General features: G+C 48.6%; 1 protein-coding gene across 2 annotated transcripts in view; it reads left to right on the top strand.

Annotated features, from left to right (window-relative positions):
• The window catches only part of PLCG1 (phospholipase C gamma 1), a 79,262-nt gene that overhangs the window by 49,910 nt on the left and 8,419 nt on the right, over positions 1-20,933 (top strand). For both annotated transcript variants that reach the window (XM_019539643.1, XM_019539642.1), the window contains exons 5-24: positions 366-450; positions 1,808-1,891; positions 3,468-3,490; positions 4,919-4,991; positions 5,379-5,480; positions 6,228-6,346; positions 7,074-7,159; positions 8,559-8,679; positions 9,426-9,594; positions 10,778-10,900; positions 12,026-12,127; positions 13,118-13,305; positions 14,015-14,215; positions 14,605-14,724; positions 15,610-15,790; positions 16,194-16,271; positions 17,794-17,897; positions 18,635-18,731; positions 18,959-19,028; positions 20,239-20,396. In XM_019539643.1, coding sequence (XP_019395188.1) covers positions 366-450; positions 1,808-1,891; positions 3,468-3,490; positions 4,919-4,991; positions 5,379-5,480; positions 6,228-6,346; positions 7,074-7,159; positions 8,559-8,679; positions 9,426-9,594; positions 10,778-10,900; positions 12,026-12,127; positions 13,118-13,305; positions 14,015-14,215; positions 14,605-14,724; positions 15,610-15,790; positions 16,194-16,271; positions 17,794-17,897; positions 18,635-18,731; positions 18,959-19,028; positions 20,239-20,396 — 2,284 coding nt within the window. The remainder of the gene's footprint in view (positions 1-365; positions 451-1,807; positions 1,892-3,467; positions 3,491-4,918; positions 4,992-5,378; positions 5,481-6,227; positions 6,347-7,073; positions 7,160-8,558; positions 8,680-9,425; positions 9,595-10,777; positions 10,901-12,025; positions 12,128-13,117; positions 13,306-14,014; positions 14,216-14,604; positions 14,725-15,609; positions 15,791-16,193; positions 16,272-17,793; positions 17,898-18,634; positions 18,732-18,958; positions 19,029-20,238; positions 20,397-20,933) is intronic.

Raw genomic sequence — 20,933 nt, 5'->3', positions numbered from 1 at the left:
TGACTCGGTCAATCCCACCTCTCTCATCCCCCAAAATAGCACTAAGTTGTTCCTGGAACAGTTTTGTGGCCAGTTGAAGCCCAGTGCCTCCGTCTACCCTGAGTGGGTTTGCATTGCCCTCTGTGGACTGAGGGGGCCAGAGGGCTTGCTCTGCCAGCCCCCAGCAGGTACAGTGTGGAGCTCCTGTGCACTGTTGACACATTCATTGATTGCTACCACCCTGGGCTATATTGGGTGGCTGCTGCTTTTTGCTTCCCTTCAGAAATGCTCTGCTTTATGAGTGGAGCACCAAAGTTTTGGGGTTGGGCTGTTTGGGCCATGCAAGCTGAGCATCTAACTATGGTTCTGTTTCCCCTGGCAAGCAGGATTTCAGCCAAGGATTTGAAAAACATGCTCTCTCAAGTCAACTACCGGGTCCCAAACATGCGGTTCTTGCGGGAGAGGTTAACGGTGAGTTCTTGGTTTCCACCCTGCAGGGCTCCTCTGCAGCTTGTTGCCTGGTTTTTAATGGTCTGTACCTGTGACCATTCTTCTGCTGTGTGTTGCCATAGTGCAGCAGTTTCCAGCCTGTCCTGAAAGAAATGTCCTCCCACTTCCCCTTGTGGTAAACTAACAGTCCCACTGCACCCAGCCCCTGGCCTGTTTCTGGCCAGTTCTGTTTGTCCCACCCATTTTTACCTTGCCCCTGACTTCCCACCTGTTCTGTCCCATGTGTTTTAGCACCTGCTCCCCATGTGTTCCCTTGCTCATGGGTGAGAGGTGCATGCTGCTGCCTCTGATTTCTTGTCTGTCCTCACTCGGCCACAAGCTGCAGGAGAGGAGGAGTTCAGACCAGTAGGTTGCTAGCTGATCTTACACATAGTCTTCTGAAAACAGTGAGCCGATCCTGGAGCTGGCCAAGTCATTGGTCACCGTGTAACCAGGGCAGCTGGCAAGACTGATCTAGAATGATGGACAGTTATCCACTCCTGTCTCATGACCATCGAGTCTCTTCAGGGTCCCACTCCATTGGGTTGGCAGTCACTGTCATCAGAGGAATTCAAAGCACTGGGCACACGTGCAATCAGTGAGCTTCACATTTCTGGGAAGTAAGCAAACAAGAGCCCCCTTTTATAGACGGGGTTGCTGGGAGTGCCACAGGCACAAGACGTTAGTGGCACAGATGGGAATTAAAGCCCGCACGTTCTGCAGTCTCGTTCTCCTACTTTAGCCACATAGCCGTGCACTGAACAGGGATGCCAAGCTGTGAAGGCTGTCTTTGTCTTTCTTACACAAGAGTGCAACAGGGATTCAGATTTCCTGTGAAGAGTCCAGCTCCCCTTGGCAGGTGCAGAAGAGGCCAGGCTGAGTACCTGCTCTTGTCTACTGGGTGAGCCCCTGCAGTACAGGAAGTACTGAGGGACAGTAGAATACGATCATCTGATGATTGCCTCCTGTTCTCTATTACAAATAGGCCTGAAAGTATGGACGGGGCTATGGGGCACCACCTCTCGCACAGTGCTGCAATTGATAAGCAGCTTATACCTCTAAGAGTGGTAATATCTTGCACCTTCTGCAGATAAATTAGTGTTTTGTGAGACCTCCTCTGGTGATACCTGTAGGAGGGAAACCTGAATTTCTGGGCATGGCCACTTGGACCATGAGTGCCAGCGGGCCAAGTTTTTGGCCATCCTCTTCTCCTTCTGTGCAGGGACTCCTTGCCTCCTGCAGAAGGCCCCAGTGCAGGAAAGTGTTTCCAAGCCACGAGCAGGTCAGTCTCCCTGGTGGATTATTGTTGTTCTAATACTTCTGCTTTTCTTGGCTGTAGGATGTGGAACAGAGGAATGGGGATATAACATACGGCCAGTTTGCTCAGCTTTACCGAAGCCTGATGTTCAATGCCCAGAAAACGGTGAGAAGGCTCAGATTCTCAGGCCTTGGGGAGGGATGGGGAGGAAATGAGCCATTTTTGCAGGGAGCTCACATGCCAGGCATTGCCTTGCCATGTAACCCCTTTGTTGCCTTTACACACTCTGTCCTTCTGCTTCCCTTTGCCCCTGTTGCAGCGAATGCTGTCCTGCCTCCATGAGCTTGCTTTCTCTGCCAAACCCGTAGTAAAAGTGTCCTGGGTTTGTGTTCAGATATTTGGATCTGCTCTTAAGTCTGTACAGCAGGCATTCCCATGCCCTTTTGGAACATCCGAAATCTTGAGTGCAAGTATCCAGGTCTATCTTTTTTTCTCTTCCTTCATTAGCTGATGGATTTTTCCCTGGTGTAAAACCAATTTTTAAAAGAGAGGCTCCTCTGCTGCCACCTGCCCTATGGTGTACCTGTCTGCCCATAGCATGCCTGCCTTTGATTCCCTCTCCTTGACAGCTGCAATGCACCTTCCAGCATCTTCCTCCCTAGTAGGTGGTCCCCTTCCAGTGGCTACAGGGCTCCTGTGTTTTCATCCCCACTCCCACCTCCCTTGCTTTTCTAGTGTCATTGCACATTTAGCCATATCTGCTGGCTTCCCACTTCCTCCTGTTGCTTTGTGTGCTCTTGCAACAGTACGAAAGCTGGGTGTATCCACTTCAGAGGTTGAGATGCTAGCCTGTTTCAGTGCCTGGGGGCAGGGTAATGAGATGGGGAGTGTGTCAGTTGGGAGGATGACAGGCAGTGAGCTTCCAGCCTAGAGTGCTGTGCGTGACATTGCCAGGGGTTGCCATAACATCAGCAAATCTGGTGACGGAGAGAATTAAGTATTTCACAGTGGAGCCATCTCCTGCTGTGCATCCTATTGTTCCCTCATGAGTGCTGGATGAAATGTTGTTTCCAGAGGCCTCAGCTGTGTTGTGTGGAGTTTCTGGCTTCCTCTGAGCATGTGGCTTCCCTTAACTGTTCTGCTCAGATAAGAATGGGATGATCAAACTTTTAGCATAGAGCTTTCTTTTTGGTTGGGATGCATCTGTTTCCAGGGGCTCTGCTTTTAATCACTGTATCCAGTTCCAGAGGCATGAAAGAGCAGAAAGAACTGCTGTCCTGCCAGGTACCTCCTAGGATGGTGGGGCAGCTTCTGTCATCAGGATGAGCTCCCGTTGAAAGCTTTGCCTGTTGTGCTATCAGTCCAGGCAGTGTGAAAGTAGTTGCACAGTGCTACCTGATTAGAACTTGTGGCTTGTCCCCGTTTGTGGTAGCATGGGTGGGTGAAGGTAAGATTGTCCTGTGAAAGGTGGTGGGTGCTGGGCCTAATTGATGGGGGCTTGGTATTTGTGGGAGGAGCGAGGGACTTTTTGTCCTAGGTACCTCTGTTTTAGCACAGGCTTTAGTCTGAAGTACAGCTGACCTAAGTTCAAGTGAAGTGTCAACAAAGGATCTAAGAGAAGAGGGCCATGTAGGGAGCCACTACTTTAATACCTTTGTTCCATTGGTGCCCAAGCTATGTTTGAATTCTTGCCATGGAAGCCAAGTGGAAAGGCTGATGTTTGTTGCTTTTTTTGTTGCAGATGGACCTCCCATTTCTGGAAAGGTAAATAACTTTAATTTTGCTGGAGCTGCAAGAATCTTTCTTTTCCCTTTTAAACTTGGTTTGGTGTCTGCAGCTGTACATCCAGGCATGATCTGGATCATAACCAGAGAGGATTCACTTTTACTCTTTCAAAACTACTAGATCAGGAGGTTAGTAATGGAGCCCCTTGTCTCAAGCTGTCCTAAGGGAATCCAGCCCAAGTTGGTTGCACTCCATTTGTCAACATCAGCATGGTTTCCAGGAGGCCATGCATCGCATCACAAAAGCCATCCTCCATTGGCCACGGTGTTGGCAGTCTCCTTCAAGAGGCCAAGCTTGTTTAGGCCAAGGGTGTCAAAGATGAGGCTCATGGGCCAGCTTCTGTTCCTGGTACCCCACTGTCTGGCCTGGTGCTGCTCCTGTGTCTGAGGACCCAAACATCACTGGACTATAGCCCCATGCTCGGCACCCAGAAATGCCACACGCAGAACCTGCTCCAGGACCCACAGGCAAGGTGGGTCCCAGACCAGCTAGTGCAGGTACCACGTGCGGCATGCATCCTAGGACCTGTGCTTCACCCGGCACAAGCGGCATATGCCCGGACCAGGGGATTTGAGAGGTACTGCTTGCTTTAGGCCATTGGTAGTGGATTTCCCTTAGCACTGGTTCTACCCAAGCGATTCTTGAAGTACGTTGTTCAACCACACTCCTCAAGGGTCAGTGTACAATTGTGCTGCAGCTAAATACATTGTTAAACCTATTCGTAGAAGGCAGGGATGGAAGGACCCAATACTTCACTCAGTTCATCTCTCTCGTGCCTTAGCTGTTCTAGTTCTAGTAATCCAAGCATTAGGGCTTCCCTTTTGCCCCTTGTTTGACCCGTCCGCAGTGCAGTGCCTCTCACTGGGGGGAAGTTGAGAACAAATAAATAGCAAGATTTTTTCCTTCAGCTTCATCCCACCCCCCTTCCATTCCCTGTTGTATAGTAATTGCTCTACCTCCTTGATGTGCATGCCCTTCAGATGTCCGTGGAGCTTTACCATTTCCTGCCTCGAGTTAATCCGTAGGTCTGCCTGGCCCTATTGAGCCCTTTTAGTCGTTGGTTATAAATCAGCCCTTCTAGTTGCTTAGCTATTTTTGCTGTGTTTCCCTGGGTTTTCTCTCGATGTTCTCTTCCTGGTATCAAGGTGCCCTGAGGCATAGGTACAGGTGGATCAGAGGAGTTCCTGTATCCATCTTGCTGTGCTGCTTTCATTGTGTGTGTGTGTGTGTGTGTGTGTGTGTTGCACACTCTCTTTTACAATGGGGTGGGGCTCTACTGTGTTTCTCTGAGGTATGTTGAATTGGTTCCTAGCATGTGCTGTTTGGATCAATAGTGACTTCCTATATCCTGTGGATGCCAGAGCCTGATGGGATCACTGATCTCGGTGTCTTTGTTTCTTCCTCCAGAAGTGGGGAGAGAGCTGAACACTACCGGGTGTCCTTGCTGGATTTCCAGAAATTCTTACTGGACTATCAGATGGTGAGCTGAGCAAGGGCCCAGGGTGACAGGGGAACGGGAACTCGGTGTAGGCCATGTATTGTATAGTCTTGCTCAGTGTTGGCTGCATTTAATCAGCTTCATAGTTGGTTTCCATTGCTGAGCACATACTTCTTGTGGCAGCAGTTTAATGATAGATAAGGTATTTAGTGAGATTTCCTTGTATGTGATTATAAAACATGGGGGTTTTTTTCTTCCCATGGAGGGGACCTCATCTTGTATTCAGCTATATACAGTAGATCCTCTAGTTGAAGGAATTGTAAGTTGGGTTTGTGTTTTTGGTTGGGTTTTTTTTGTGGGGGTGTTAATCAAAGCTTTACCTTGTATAACTCAAAACTTTTCACCTCCCCATGCCCTCTGTGTATGCAGGAGCTCTGGGCTACAGACCTGAACCTGGTGCAGGAGTTCATGTTTAGCTTTCTGAGAGATCCACTGAGGGAGATTGAAGAGCCTTATTTCTCCTTAGATGAGGTAAGACTCTTGGACAGCTATTGCTGCAGAAGGAGAGTATGTGTGGAGGTGGAAGGGAGTTGAGAATAAGGTGAAAGAGAGCCTCAGTCACTCCGTGTGATGTGACTCAGAGTCTGAGTGGGTGTGTGCTGTTTTGTATGACCTTTTGTCCACATTAGCAAATGCTGCTTGCATTATCAGCCATTGTTGCATCTCTTTAGTCAAATGACTTCAAAAAGCTATATTATCACTATGGCGTACAAGAGAATTTAAGTCCCCGCTCCCTGTGACATAGACTGGACAGCAGGAACCTGATGTCCCTGTGTAATGATCTCATGGCATTGGGAGACCCCATTGGACATTAGTATTTTCTTGAAATTTGAACTATTTGGGCATTGATAATTATTCCAAATAGTCAAAACTGTTGGCAGAAAAAAATTAAATTCAGGTTAATGGTCCTGGCTGGTATAAATGCATTCTGAGTTTCAGAAAAGAAGGTGAAGCTGTAACCAGTGTAAGAAGGGCAAAGCAGTGGAGTCTTCCAGCACTGGGACCTTAATCTTGCTCCCAGCTGAATCAGTCCAGTGACTTCAGTGGGGATTGACTCAGACCTTTCTACTGTTTGTACTTGTACGAGTCACTGAGCAGCCCCCACTGGCTTCGGCGGTTGGGTGGGGTCCGCACTGTCCCAGCCCATGTCTGTGCCTGCCTTATCACCAGCATAAAATCCTAATTCACACTAACGCTTTCTTGTTTCTTTCTGGTCAGTTTCTCACCTTCCTGTTTTCCAAAGAGAACAGCATCTGGAACTCACAGCTGGACGCGGTGTGTCTAGAGAACATGAATAACCCCCTCTCCCATTACTGGATATCCTCCTCGCATAACACGTAAGGGCAAAGGAAACTTCTCTCATTCCATCCATCTTGTTCCCACTCTTCCAGATGTCCTGTTCTGCTTTGTGGTATTTTACTTCTCTGTTGACCCTTTCACACACACCCCGTGACATGCCAGTGCCAGAGGACTTCCATTCTGTGGTCAGCTACATCGAGGATACCTATTTCCCCATAGTCCAGTCTTCCTTGTTGCTTGATTCTTAGTGCTTCCATCTGTGCGTGGCCAGATGCACCCCTGCATTGGTAGGAGGTTGAGAGCCTGAGCTGTTGTCCAGTCATTTTGCTTCTCTTGATGTTCTCAACTTCCCTAGCCCCTAAAGAGGCTTGTAAGGAAAACCCTGGCAAGGCAAGATCAGCTGTTTCACTTACCACAACACAACAAACTTTTAGAAACGTGGAAAGGAAATGTCCTCTTTAAGGCCAGTGTTAGTCTAGCAGAGCAAACGGCATTATCGCTCGCTGGAGTTTATATGCCCATTTGCTCAGTCAGAGATGCCACAGCAGGAATATGCACAGATCTGAGGTTTGAATTTGTAGCCCAGCAGTGCAGGGGGTGACTGGACTCGCACCTTTCATGTATGTTTGGACATGGGGTATTTGGGAGGTCTCCCCTTCTCTCCCCTCTCCTCAAGTTTTGCACCAACCTACTTGATTATGTGAGGCCCTTTGAAAAGGACTCATAGCATATAGTTCCTGACAGCATGTTTCTTCTGCATCAAAGGTACCTGACAGGAGACCAGTTCTCAAGTGAGTCGTCTTTGGAAGCATATGCTCGCTGTCTGCGCATGGGCTGCCGGTGCATTGAGTGTGAGTACCCAGCAACGGGCTGGCTTCTGTCTTTCAGCAATGGCATATTGCTGTCTCATGAGGCCTCTGGCTCCTATTGCAGATAAATGAGAAACTGTAGTGCTGTGTGTGAGCCTTCCCTTTTAGGAAATGGTTTGCCTCAGGGGCTGTGTCTTGAGCTATTTTAGAGGGTGTGCAGCCATGTTTCCATCTTGTGCCAGGTAATACACTGAGCAGTAGGGCAGTAATGCAGGTAGAGCTCCAACTATTTTATACCCCATCCCATATTTAAAACATTTTGGCCTAGGAATAAGGACTGGGACTTTCTTTCTCTCTCCTTCTGCTGTATTCCAGGAGACAACCTGCTTCTGCAGTAAGACACAAGCATAGGAGTCTGGGAATGGAGCTGGTTTAAAAAAAAATTCTAGTCTTCTCCACAAAATCCTCTGAGTAAAACAGTCTCTCTTGAGAAATTTTTTTTTTCCAAGAAAAAAATCAACGTGTACTGTAGACTTGCAGTGAAACAAATTTCCATTTAGCACTTGGTTCATCAGAGCACTGGAAATTCAGTGCAAATTAAATTGTTTTCCTGAAATATTTTCACTTTCAAGAAAACTTTTTTTTTTTTTTTCAACTGCGGAAGAAAGTTTCAGTCAGAAAATGTCAGTCGGCTCAATCAGGCTCTAATTTCATTCTTACGCTAACTTGCTCCGTGACCTTGGTGAGTCACTTTATCACCGTATTTTGTCCCCACCTATAGGGAAGAGATTTGCTCTTTTAGCTTTGACTGAGGTCTAACCCATGGAAATTTGTAGAGTGTTATCAGGGTGTTGCATGAAAGATGCAGGAAGTGCTGACATCAGTATTGTTGTCGGGTCCTGCTGCATATTGTTATGACTCCAGTTATGCCCAACCTAACTCAGGCTTCTGGCAGATATGCAAGTAAAGGTATGATGGGATCTGCTTCAGGACTCCCCCAGTCACAGTTCCTGCCATGCCACATATACATGGCAGGAGATATGAGTGCGAAATCCAGCATCAGATCCCACCACACCTTATTGTTAGTGCAGGCGGAGCCTGGAATCATGATCCTGGGCTCTCCCTACACTGGCCAGTAGCAAGATCCTGCAGCTGGGAGCTCTGCCAGCTGATGGGATTAACTGGTGAATCTTAAGTGTAATGTGCCAGGCTTCAGTTTGTATACATGCAGGCATCAGAGGGGTTAATGCGATTGTGCGCGACTGTCTCTCACTACACTGGATATTTGTTCTCTCACAAAGAACATGCATTTCGCCACTCCTTTTTCCTATCCAGTGTAGATCTCACTGCACGTAGCTCTGCAGTTCAATTCAGCCCTTGTATCTCTGTCTGTCTTATGTCACTGGGCTTCAGTTAAGTTTTCCATTTGGTTCTGTTGCAGTGGATTGCTGGGATGGCCCAGATGGGATGCCAGTGATTTATCATGGACACACCTTAACCACCAAAATCAAATTCTCTGATGTCTTGGTCACCATCAAGGAGCATGCCTTTGTGACCTCCGAGTAAGTCAAGAAGGGATCCTGGGATCTCACTCATCAGCAGTTTGAGTCTAGCATGGTGTACTGAAAGCAGAGACTTTATAGAGCTGAACCAAATTCAACTGGGGTGAAACACTTATGTGCCAGGGACTTGCACAAACTTCCACATTAGGGTTTGAATGGGAGTGAAGTGACTTGCCTTTCTGCACAGAAGTGGATTTAATACATAAACACTTTCCAGTTTGATCAATGAACATGAACTTAGCGTCAGGGAGCTCCAATCTATCTCTGTCTTTAACTCCCTGATGCAGGGTAGAGTCCTTATACCTGAATTTAGCATTAAAGTGTCCTTTAATGTTTGATGTCCTAATACAGAGGCTAAGCTCCAGAAGCTCTGTGCAGCCTCCAGAATAATCTGTTCAGCAGTTGAAATACTTTGTTACTTAGTGAAAGTAAGCAAAGATGGCCAGAGTTCAAGGCCTAGCTCTGCCATGATCTTCTGTGTAACCTTGGTTAGGTTGGTGCACTCCAGTTCCTCCATGTGTACACTGGGAATAATGGGCTTTTCTGATATGATACGTATTGGGGTTGGTAAGTCATTTAGACCTGCTGTTCTTGGGCCATGTAAAAATCACAGAAAGAGAAGCTTTTGGAGAGATGATGATTGGCTGATATACAGGACAGGATTAACATGCCCAGTTCTTCAGTCCCACTGAGACACTGCTCTGATATTTAACTTTTTCGTTCCTTTCTGCATCTCCACTGGCCAGTTATCCTGTCATCCTGTCCATTGAGGATCATTGCAGCATTGCCCAACAGAGGAACATGGCTCAGAATTTTAAGAAAGTCTTTGGGGACATGCTCTTGACCAAACCAGTAGATATTTCTGCTGATGGGCTCCCATCTCCAAACCAGCTTAAGAGGAAGATTCTCATTAAGGTAAAATTCCTTTTCCAGGTCACATCTCGCATGTAAAGTGGGGATGGGGAGCGCACAAATCAAGGGAGCTCGTGTAGCTCATAGGGGAGAGTTCCTTTTAAGTGGGCTGGAAGCCCATATGATAGTTTTGTTTCCCAGCTTTGGTGAATTAGGCTAGATTTTTCTGGAGGCATCAGGAAAAGTCAGACTGTGGATCAGGATCCAGATGTAAATGTCTGGTGGCCTGGCTTCAGGTTCCATCTTTAGTTTCCCCCTTCCCCTCTTTTTGTCAGAGCTCTCCGTTATTTGCTTCACTGTTTGTACAGCCACACCTCCTGCTTACTGTGGCCTCTTGTATTGGCAGTGGACACTTTCTACTCTTCTAAAAGCATCGGCTGCTTAAAAGGGGGAACCTGTCCTAGAAAAGCAAGTAGAGTTGAGGAGCACATCTCTCCTTTATGGAGGCTTTGTGGAGAATTGGGTGGGATTTGGGTCCTTCTGGTCAATTTATAGAGAATGATTACTGCTTGATAGAACTGTACAGGTCTCAAGGTTCATTTAATCCAGTAACCTCCACAGATGTGGGTTTTGCCTATCCAGATAGACACATGATTGTTAATTGAACTGTGAACTTAAGTGACCTCTGGAAAGTATCTCATTCTGGGCTTTTGGAGTTGTCTCTTTAGACCAATTGGTATAGGATCTAATTGCCATTAAATTGTAAAAACTGTTTCCAGAGTCATGGCATATCTCACAGAAAAGGAGGGTAGAGATGCACCCTATAGACTAACTGAATCAGAGACGTGCAAGATGCTAGGGAGCTCTTGCTTATGAAAGCTTATGCATCTCTGATTCAGTTAGTCTATAAGGTGCAGGCCTATCCTGCTTTCTGCCTGACTTCAGACTAACGTGGCTAACTACCTTTCTTTTATGTCTCAGGTAAAATTGTCCATCGAGGCTCTTGCAAAGCCAGAGGGCACAAATGCACAGCAGTTTTTTTAGCATCACTCTTGACACTTCACTGAAGTGGGGCAGGTCGGGGGGAACTTTTGATCTAGTGATTATGATCTGGAGGGAGTCCTTAGTAGTGATCAGAAGAACTTTAAGGATGTTCAAGTCAGGGGCAGAAACAAAATAACACCATTTCCTTTGCAAGCACCTTTCCTCCTCTGAGGTGTTTTAACTTGCATGTCTTGTTCTGCAGCACAAGAAGCTGGCGGAGGGCAGTGCTTATGAGGAGCTGCCAACATCCATAATGTATTCAGAGAATGATATCAGCAACTCAATAAAGAACGGGATCCTTTACCTGGAAGATCCCATCAACCATGTAGGTTTGACAGCAGCAGAAACACCATCTGCTTCAAGTTGCCTAGGGGCTATTCAGCTAATTGGACCCCTGTAAACTGAACAAGACCTTAGTGGGCAAATCACTAACCTTTGTGTCCTATGAAGCCATCCTGCCCGAGAAGGGTGCGAGTCAGTAAATGAGAACAGCCTAAAGTGTTCGAAGGATTCTGGCTCTGGTTCAGGACCTGAATCTCTTCTGAGTTGTATTTTTTTTAATTAATTAAGTGCCCCATTGGCAGTATCCATTTACAGTGTATTCGAGAATCCTTTGTCTGATTCCCCAATTAGTTTGCATCACAAAACAATTTGCAGTCTAGTGCTATTGTGGTAGTTTGTTCTGGAAAGTGTTTCTGAAGTTGGATTAGCAGGGTCATCTTAACTTATTGGGGTGCGTCCAGTCGTGTGTGGACGTTTGATTCCCCAGGGGCAAGTAGTAGTGATGCACCTTGCACTGCATCTGCTTGTCCCCAGGGAATGCCAATGCCTTGCATGCTTTGGCATGCAGCAGGTTGCCCTGGGGGCAGTAGGGAAGGCTGGGGCAAGCACTGTGCTGGTCTCAGCAGCCTTGCCTGAGGGCCTCCCGGAGCTGCAGGCACAACGATTCTGCTGGGCAGAACCTGGCCAGAAGCCGCAGCACAGCTCCAAGCAGCCCAACTCCGCTTTTTAGCAGCACATGCTGCCCGAGTGTGCACTGCTTCAAGTTTGGTTTTTTCCCCACATCTGTCTGTCTGTCTGTCTAGACCCCTAGATATCTGGGGTCAAAAAAAAAAAAAAGGGGGAAAAAAAGGAGCAGCACATGCTCGGGCAGCGTGCCCTTGCAATGCTGAAAACCCTGGACTGCACGGTATGTCGCACTGCAAACGTGTTCCCTAACGGATGACTGTGCTTGTCTGGACGCACCCTTGGTGTCTTAAAACCTTGCCTGGGACGTAGCTTATATCTGTCATTAATCATTTTCTTATGTGAGCCCTGAAATTCACCAGTTCACCTCCCTTTGTTAGTCCTACCAACTACAGGGTGAAAAACTCTGCAGCAAGGCATTAGACTTGCATGCTTCTTGAATGAGTCCTTTCTGACAGAGGTTTCTTTCTGTGTCTCCCTGAAGGAGTGGAACCCACATTACTTTGTCTTGACCAGCAACAAAATTTATTACTCTGGGGAGACCACGAATGACCAAGGAAATGAGGATGAGGAGGAACAAAAGGAGGTAAGGGCGGCACATTTGGGGACCTAACATTTGGCATCCATATAAGTGATGATTGCACTTACGAGCATCTCTGCTGCGCGCTGACTTCACCAGGGAATGTGTGTGCTTGGCATCTTCAGAGAGCCAGCCCTTACCTTACCTGTCTCAGCTCTTATTTTCTGTATGTGTAAAATGAGGGCCTTATTCCCTCCCTAGATAATGGTATCTGAGAGCCTTGGGTTGTGATGACTCAATTTTAGTTTGGGGCTAAAGCCCCAAAACAGTTTTGTTTTATGGGGAGGGAAAAATTGTTTCAAATGTTCTATGGGGTTGTTGCATATTACACTTCGCATGTTAACCACACTTAAAACAGCAGAGTCTGAGCATTCAAACAGGATAAAGCATGCCAAGTGCTTTTGTATCGTATCAAGATTACACATTTTTTAAAGTGGCCTGTCTCCTGATTGTCTTAAGTAATATTGCCTTAACCTGAGACTGGTCCATAGAGATAATAAAATCAGTTGTGGCCCTGGAGCTGGGACCTGCAATCCACTGATTTGTGTTTCCCAGCCCCAGGACTGCATGAGAGTCTCCAACCAGCTCTGGTGGCTCCCCTGCCTGGGACCCAAAAATCACCTAATTATTTTGGGTCTCAGGCCTGGGAGCGTGTGGGAGTCTTGAACAGGTAGTAGTGCAGTCCCAGAGCTGAGACCAAAGACCAGCTGTTTTTCGGTCTTGATCTTGGGATGGCACCAGAGTCCGTTCAAGATTCTGGTGTGGTACTATGATCTATATTTAGATTGTAGTAAGCATTAATATGTAACTGCTCCAAAAACTTGAAGTCGCATTAATGATTACTACTGTCCAACTATAACATGCGCTAAGTGTAACATGCAATGAGGCCCTTAGCCTGTAGTTGGAGGGTTCACCACTTGGAGCATAGCAGGCCCCTGCCATAGCAAAGTGGCAGCACTTAGTAGCTTGGAAGAATCAACCTCTTTCTCCTGTCAGGTGAGCAACAGCACTGAACTTCACTCCACGGAGAAATGGTTTCATGGCAAGCTGGGGGCTGGGCGTGATGGGCGTCACATAGCAGAGAGGCTGCTGACAGAATACTGCATAGAGACAGGAGCCCCTGATGGGTCTTTTCTGGTGCGAGAGAGTGAGACATTTGTGGGAGACTACACCCTCTCTTTCTGGTAAGGACTTGCAGGTGCTGCTTAAATTCATTGCTGCTTTTATCAGTGCTAGAGCTGTCTTAATCCATGAGCTGCTTATAAATACCCCTTTATGGTATGTCAGTAGTGTTGGGTTCAGTTCTTAGGGAATTTCTTCCCAGGCAGCTTCTTTGCACTCATAGCCAAGATAACTAAGTTGGTTAGTTGCCATCTTCATGCCTCAGTTCCTCTTTCATTGTAGTAAGGCAGGTGATATCTAGCTCATTGAAGTCTCTGGGTCTCAGTTATGGAAGGGTAAAGTCCTCCAAGACCTTTTGATGAAATGCATCCTTTGTATTAGGAATATGAATAGCCCCTATGCTTCCATGTGCCCATGGATGAGGAGGATTTCTTCCTCCTCCCAGGCAAATAGCAATTTGCTTCTCTTAAAGCACACTGGATTTCCTTTGCTATGTGCTGTTCATGGAATATAGCAGAGGTACTTCTTGGCCTAGGACTGAAGACACCTCTGAATCCCAAAGCACTTCACTACTTGGTGTTCAGTTCAGCTGGCCAATTTTGTTCTGCAAACCTGAGCAGCCAGTGACTTGCCTGAGAATATACACATCAGCATCTCATCCACTTGTATTTGGCAGTGGCTATTTTAATACCTGCCCTGAGGAATCCCTGGAGTGGGATGCTGGGGCAAGCAGCCCAGAGCAAGCCACTCTTCCCTTGTTTTGCTCTGCAGGCGCAATGGGAAGGTGCAGCATTGCCGTATTCACTCCCGCCAGGATGCCGGCAGCCCTAAGTTCTTCCTGACTGACAACCTGGTGTTTGATAGTCTGTACGACCTCATCACCCACTACCAGCAAGTGCCACTGCGGTGCAACGAGTTTGAGATGAGACTGACGGAGCCTGTGCCACAGACAAACGCCCATGAGAGCAAAGAGTAAGGGAGAGGGATTGGCGCGTGGGTTGGAACCAGATGTCTGTCCTGGAAACTGCTGGGAGGTCCAACCAGGCTAGCTTCTTTGCAGTGTTTCCTTCTCCTCCCCCACTTTGGCCCTTTTGTGGCTGAATCCCACCTGCTCCTCCACAGAGCACTAAGTCCTCAGCATTAACCTCTTCAGGAAGCAGGCATAGTGGCAGCTGGCTAGCAGGCTCCCTTGCCCAGCCAGCCTGCCATCCCTTCCCCTGCCATGCTGGGCACTGGTCTGCAGAGGAGCCTGTGCTGGTCGGTTTGATTGCATTGTTCTGGGAGATGGAACTAGCCAGCCATTGGTCCTGGAGCTCACCTTTGGGCAAAGCTTTCAGCCAGACTGGTGCTCTCACCCACAGGTGGTACCATGCCAGTCTCACCCGGGCCCAGGCAGAGCACATGCTGATGAGGGTGCCACGAGATGGAGCCTTCTTGGTGCGCAAGAGGAGTGAACCCAACTCGTACGCCATCTCCTTCCGGTAAGCAGCTCTGGCAGAATGCATGGATAGGGGAGAGTCCTGAGGGAAGGGATTTCTGCTGTGTCCAGGTGTCGATGCCCAGGAGTGCGGGTGGGGACAGGTGGGGTTGGTGTGATTTGGGTCTAGTTTGGGAATCTGTGTGAAGAGCCATCACTTTCTTCTCATGCCTCTCTGGGTTGCCCCTTTCTTGCTCCCCTTTTAATTTTTACATGGGTGTGTAATGTTTGCTCCATTGTGCACTTGCATACTTTAAATCATCAACTGTTTGCCTGGAAATGCCTCCCAATGCAAAGCTGAGGCCACCCAGAGCTGTTGGTCTCTGCTGCATATTGCAATTAAAGTCTCCCTTTGTGGAAGCTCCTGATCGCTGTATCCCTGCTGGCCAGCGTGATTCAGACAAAAGGTGGGTTTTTCTGAAAAACATGGGAGGCACCAGATCCAGCCTTTCCACGTGATAAGTGTCAGGTGGTTTCATGGGAGCTTGCTTTAGCTGCACCCTGTAAGACGCACCCCTGAGGCTTGCATATTGTCTTCCCTTGGCCTCTTCCCCACCAAAAGCCCATGTGAACCTTCCCAGTGCTTTGGATGTTTTGGAGTTCAGAGCTCTCCTGTAACTCAGGGCTGCTCAGTTCTGGGGATTTGACTCCGGGCTCCCTTGTGATTCTTGGTGTGACCCAAGATGGCTTTACCTTTTCTTGGCATGTCAGTGTCCTGCTAACGTTCTGTGTCCAGCCACTCTGCTTGGTAGCCAGGAGGACCACAGATGTGGAGGGAATGTGTTGGGGTGAGGTGAGGCTTTGTTCATTATCTGAACAGCCTTTTGGAGAGAGAGGGAGCATCTCCATGATTCACCACGCAGCATGTCTGCTTGTCTGCACATACCAGGGCGGAAGGGAAGATCAAGCACTGCCGAGTGCAGCAAGAGGGCCAGACTGTGCTGCTGGGAAACTCAGAGTTTGATAGCCTGGTGGACCTGATCAGCTACTATGAGAAGCACCCGCTCTACCGCAAGATGAAGCTGAGGTATCCGATCAACGAGGAGACCCTGGAGAAGATCGGGACAGCGGTGAGTTTGGGTCGGGCATGGGGGAGCTGATCAAGGGGCAGCCCAACAAATTCAGAAGAGTCCAGGTTGAATAAGAGTTTGGCTGGGCTGGTCTCTTCTGGGGCTGTTTGATTGCCCCTTGCTTATAGGTTGAATGAGCGTGTGTTGCATGTAATACCAGGCTAGCAAAAGGAGCTGTGATTTTCCTGCGTCATGTTTGACCTGTCCCAATCGACTTCACAGGGATCCTGACCCCAGGCCTCCAAGGGAGCAAGGGCTGTTTCTGGTTAGATGCAGTCTGTATTTCCTGCCCGTTAAGCCTGTCTGAGTACCTGTCTTTGACTGCTACCCGACAAAGGGAACTGCTCCCCTTGCAGTAAATCGCATGACTCCACCTGACATCTTACGTGCTTCTGTGTTGCAGGAGCCAGACTATGGAGCCCTTTATGAAGGGCGCCACCCAGGATTCTACGTGGAGGCCAATCCCATGCCAACGTTCAAGGTATCCCCTTGCTGTTCCATATTTCTACATTGATGCTAATGACTTGCAGATTCAAAATCTCCTTTCCAGTTGTGCCCAAAGGGCTTTCTCCTGCACTAACACCCCATGCAGCTCTGCTCCAGGCAGCCACTGACTCCTTCCTGAGGAGGAGGAGTGGATTTCCGGGTGCCTGGAAGGAAGGCAAGGCTGAGTGAGGTCTGGTTGCTGTTTTTTTTTTTTTTGCAGTGAGTTTTTGAGAGTGGAGGTGATGAGTTGCTTGTTCCTCCCCCGCCCACCACTAGGTTGCATGCTTAGTTCTGTTTTCATGGTCTCTTACTGTATTATGCAGCAGAGAAATCCCACTGAGCATGCTTCCCTGTGGCATTGTGTGCAGCTCATCTGTTTTGTTCTATATGCTTTGTCAAGATAATGTGATAACCCCCAAAGAAGTGTTGTCTGACAGTTCCCCTGCAGAGCTGGCTCCGGGGATCACTGCTTTGTGGGCTATTCCTGTGTTTCAGAAGGCTGCCTTCGGGAGCTTGGGGAGTACACTTCGGTCCCCACCAGTTAACTCCCAAGGGAGGGAAGAATCTGCTTTTTCCTGTGGGGATCAGAACATCATGCATGGGTTAAAAACAGTCTGTTCCTGCTCCCTCTGCTGGCACATGCTCTGGGAGAGTGACTCCAGACATTCCTCTCTGAAGTTTCTACACATTTCTTTTCACTAGGTTCTTAGCAGTAGGATAAAGACAATGAAAAACCTATTACAGCTTTGATTCTTTTTTTTTCTTTTTTTTTTTTAAAGCTCTGCACACAAACTCATGCCTCATTTGCAATGGCCAACTCGGAGTCTGTACATAGAAAAAGCTGTTTGCACATCTGAGCAACTGAATGCAAAAAATTCTTGTGTACATGCATCTCCTGTGGCATGGGAGACTGCAAGCCAAAAGTGTGTGCAACTCCTCATGTGCTGTTTAGAAAACCAAGTTTGGGTTAGGGCCCTTCTCTCTTTCCATATGCCTTGCAGCCCCCCTGAAAGCTGGTCTTTACTCTTTGTTCTGAGTGAATTTTGATGTATAGGCAGTGGTGTTTTGTTTCTGTCAGCCATAAAGTTGAAATGCAAAATCAGACCAGGAAGATGGCTACTAAGTGAGTCCATTCTTGTATTTAAGATGACTGCTATGTTGGTTGATGCTAGGGATTGAACCCTGGACTTCTGGAGCTGCACACCTCAGCTGTTAGAGTGAACTAAGGCTCCCAGCCTCTGTGGACAGGCATGGGTACTCATTCATCTGGGGGTTATGTATTTTCCTGTTAGTTGCTAGTTCTAATGAAGCTAATGATTGGGGCCTGTCAGTGAGCCAGTCCTGCTACTATGAATCTCAGGCTCTGTGCACCCCTTCAGTCATACTTGCTATGGCAGCATGTAGTATAGAGGCAGTTTTTCAGCCTTTAGTCCCCTCTCATCTTCTCTCACTATTTCCATTATGACCTCAATGCCAGCCCCTTAGACTCATGGCTCACAGCACTGTTGCTTTTGCAGTGTGCTGTCAAAGCCCTGTTTGACTATAAGGCACAGCGGGACGACGAGCTTACCTTCACAAAGAATGCCATCATCCAGAACGTGGAGAAACAGGAAGGAGGCTGGTGAGTTTCCCCATGCTGCTCCTCAGGGTGATGGAGATGTTTGGCCTTCCTGACTTGTAACGAGACACCTGCTAGAACACGGCTTCTTCCCATGTCTGCAGTCTCTGAGGGGTGCAAGGGCATGAAGACTAAACTTGCCCTTGGACTCCTAGATGTTGTCCCATCCAGTCTATGTAGTGGTACTATGTGGGGGAGAAGACTTAAGGAGTGTTGCTTCTATCACCTTTTCTCATTCCCTGGCTTGTGGGCAAAGCAAGGATGCCAGGCTCCATCACACCTCCCTAGGGCCAGAAAGCTTCCAGCAAAGCCTAGTGAATGCAGTGGAGCTTCAGGGGTGATTGGAGGGGACTGTCAACATCCAGAGCTGTGTGTATGTGCAGTTTCACCACCACCACAGCCCACTCCCCCATTCTTTTTTAATGAACTATTTGTTATCTAGCCTGCTTACATCATTATCTGCCATTTCAGTCTCCTTTGCTGGACTCCTCTGGCGTGGGTATTGCTCCAGCCAGCAGGATTCTCAGTGAAGGGGACCCAGTGTTTTGCCAACTGTGGGCATTAGAAACTGCAACATCCGTGAGGTGGAAAGTTCAAGGACTCTGGTCATTTGTGCCCATCTGTTTCTGGCCTGAGTAGAAACCACAGAAGTGCCGAGGCTGCTGCTGCTGGGGTTGTTATTGCATGTCTTGTGCCACTGATGACTGTTCCAGGAGGGCTACAGCTTGTGTCTTTTGCAGGTGGAGAGGGGATTATGGAGGCAAGAAGCAGCTGTGGTTTCCTTCCAACTATGTGGAAGAAATAGTCAGTCCCATGGGTCTGGAGCCTGAAAGGGAGGTAAGCACAAATTGGTGTGGTTTGGAGGGGCAACATGGTGAAGAGAGAGAGAGGATGGATTATGGTCTCGAGGCAAGCTGAGCTATTGCTGAGTCCAAGGGCAGTTCTCCTCTCCTGACTGCTCCTCTCAGATGACTGTTCTAGCGTGACCTGTATAGAAACAGACTTGTTGCTGCACCAGCATCACTTCTAACCCACTGGCCTGTGATCTCTTCTCTTCTCAATAGCAGCTAGATGAGAACAGTCCCCTGGGAGACCTGCTTGGAGGTGTCCTTGATGTACCGTCCTGCCAGATAGGTAAGTGAATGTGGGGAAGGGATTGGGATCCTGGTTTCTCTTTTTAGTCTCCTGCGTTGGTCCTGGAGAGACCATTGCTTGGTGTGAAGGCCCTCATCTCTTCTTCCTCCTCCTCTTCCAGCTGCTATCTTGTTTGCAGCTAGTCCTTTGTGGTATAGTGATCTCTAGGCAGCAGCTCCTCTGCTGCCCCTAAGATGCTTTCTGCCCCTGGATTAGAGGTGCACCAATATATCAGTCCATATCGGATTGGCACCAATAAAAGAAAAATTGATACTGTCAGCAATTGGCTTTTTTTGGCTGGTTGTAGTCAATTTAATGTCACTGATTAAATGCTGTGTGCATGTGAGCAACCCTGGGGGAGGCATGGGGGGGCACGTGTCTCCACACTTGTACACAGGGCAAGGATGGGCTGCTTACTGCAGGCCCAGGGCCAGGGGCACTCAGGGTGGACGGGCAGCAGCATTGGAGGGGCTATGGGGGGAGCTGCAGCCACCCCAAAATTTGGCATTGCCTCCCTCACAGCACCGCTGCCACTCACCCAGCTCCCAGGCCTGGAGCAGGCAGCCTGCCCTTACCTTGCACGCACATCTGGGGGTCATATGCCCACCCCCCCAGGACAAGTCACTCTCAGCTCTGTCCCATGTCTCACCCTGCCCTGCCCTGGCTGAACAGCCCCAGCCCCACTCCCTCCCTCCCCATGGGGGCCTCGATCTGCCCCCACTCCAGACTTACCAGCTGGACGCTGCTTTCCAAGCTGCTGGGCTGCATATCGGATTGGTATTGGCCATCGGTATCGGCCAAAAAAACCTTTATTGGTGCACCCCTACCCTGGATACCAGGGGCATCTGTCTTCTGTGGGAACCTGGGCTGAGCCTCATATTTGCAGACTCTTGGAAGCAGCACGAAGGAATGTATTACTCCTCTTGGAGTGCTCTGAGTCTGCTGCCCCAACTGTGGACACGAAGAGGCTGGCAGTCCTACCCCAGCTGCCTCTAGGTCACTGGGCCACTTCTGTCCCCAACTCCTTGCTGACAGTCTCTTCTCTGATCTTCATAAACCCTGAAGGTCAGTGAACCGGCTTCAGCTCAGGGCTGCTTTACAGGAAACCTGCCTGGTTGTGTTCTGCTGCTATCACCATTCACTGTGCAGAGCTTTTGGATACATCGGTGGTTGTGACTTTTTTTTCCTTCCGTTCCCTCTCCCGCCTCAGCCATCCGCCCCGAGGGGAAGAACAATCGGATGTTCGTCTTCTCCATCAGCATGGCCTCAGTGTCGCGCTGGTCCCTGGACGTGGCAGCTGACACACATGAGGAACTGCTGGACTGGGTGAAGAAGATCCGAGAGGCAGCCCAGACCGCTGATGCCAGGGTGAGTCATGGAGACCACTATCACTGTTGAGCCTTCTTGGTGATGTCCATGCACTGCCAGAGCCAGCCACCTCAAGAGCAGCAGAGTATTTCTTATCCCCACTAGAGCCCAGGCTGGTGTTGCAGGGGTATTTGGGGGCTGGCTGACTAGCTGTGAAGCTAATGTCTTTGCAGGGATCATAGCTGGCTAGGATCCTCCTATTCTACTCAGAGAGTCACAAAGGGGGTTCTGCTCCTACCTTTTACGTGAGTCTTATGATGCTTGGGAAGGTCCTGATGGACCTGCTGCAATGAGCAGCAAGATGGGACAAAGCACTCCCTAAAGAGGGGAAGGGGAAGAAGAGGAAGGAGGGGGGAAAACCATGACCTTCCCTTTTCAGTCCAAGGATGGATGTACTTCCCTGGTGTGCTGGGGATGTTCCCTGCAATATGGGCTGGAGGTGGGAGGCAGGTAGTAGCAGAGGTTGAAGTGGGAATTGCAGACATCACTGAGGGGTTAGCTCCACTGAAGGTCACGATAATCTGTGCTCCTAAGTCT

Source organism: Crocodylus porosus, unplaced genomic scaffold (genome assembly GCF_001723895.1).
Source record: "Crocodylus porosus isolate Cpor-Errol unplaced genomic scaffold, CroPor_comp1, whole genome shotgun sequence".
Classification (NCBI taxonomy): Eukaryota; Metazoa; Chordata; order Crocodylia; family Crocodylidae; genus Crocodylus; species Crocodylus porosus.
This window is presented reverse-complemented; position numbering and strand designations above follow the sequence as displayed.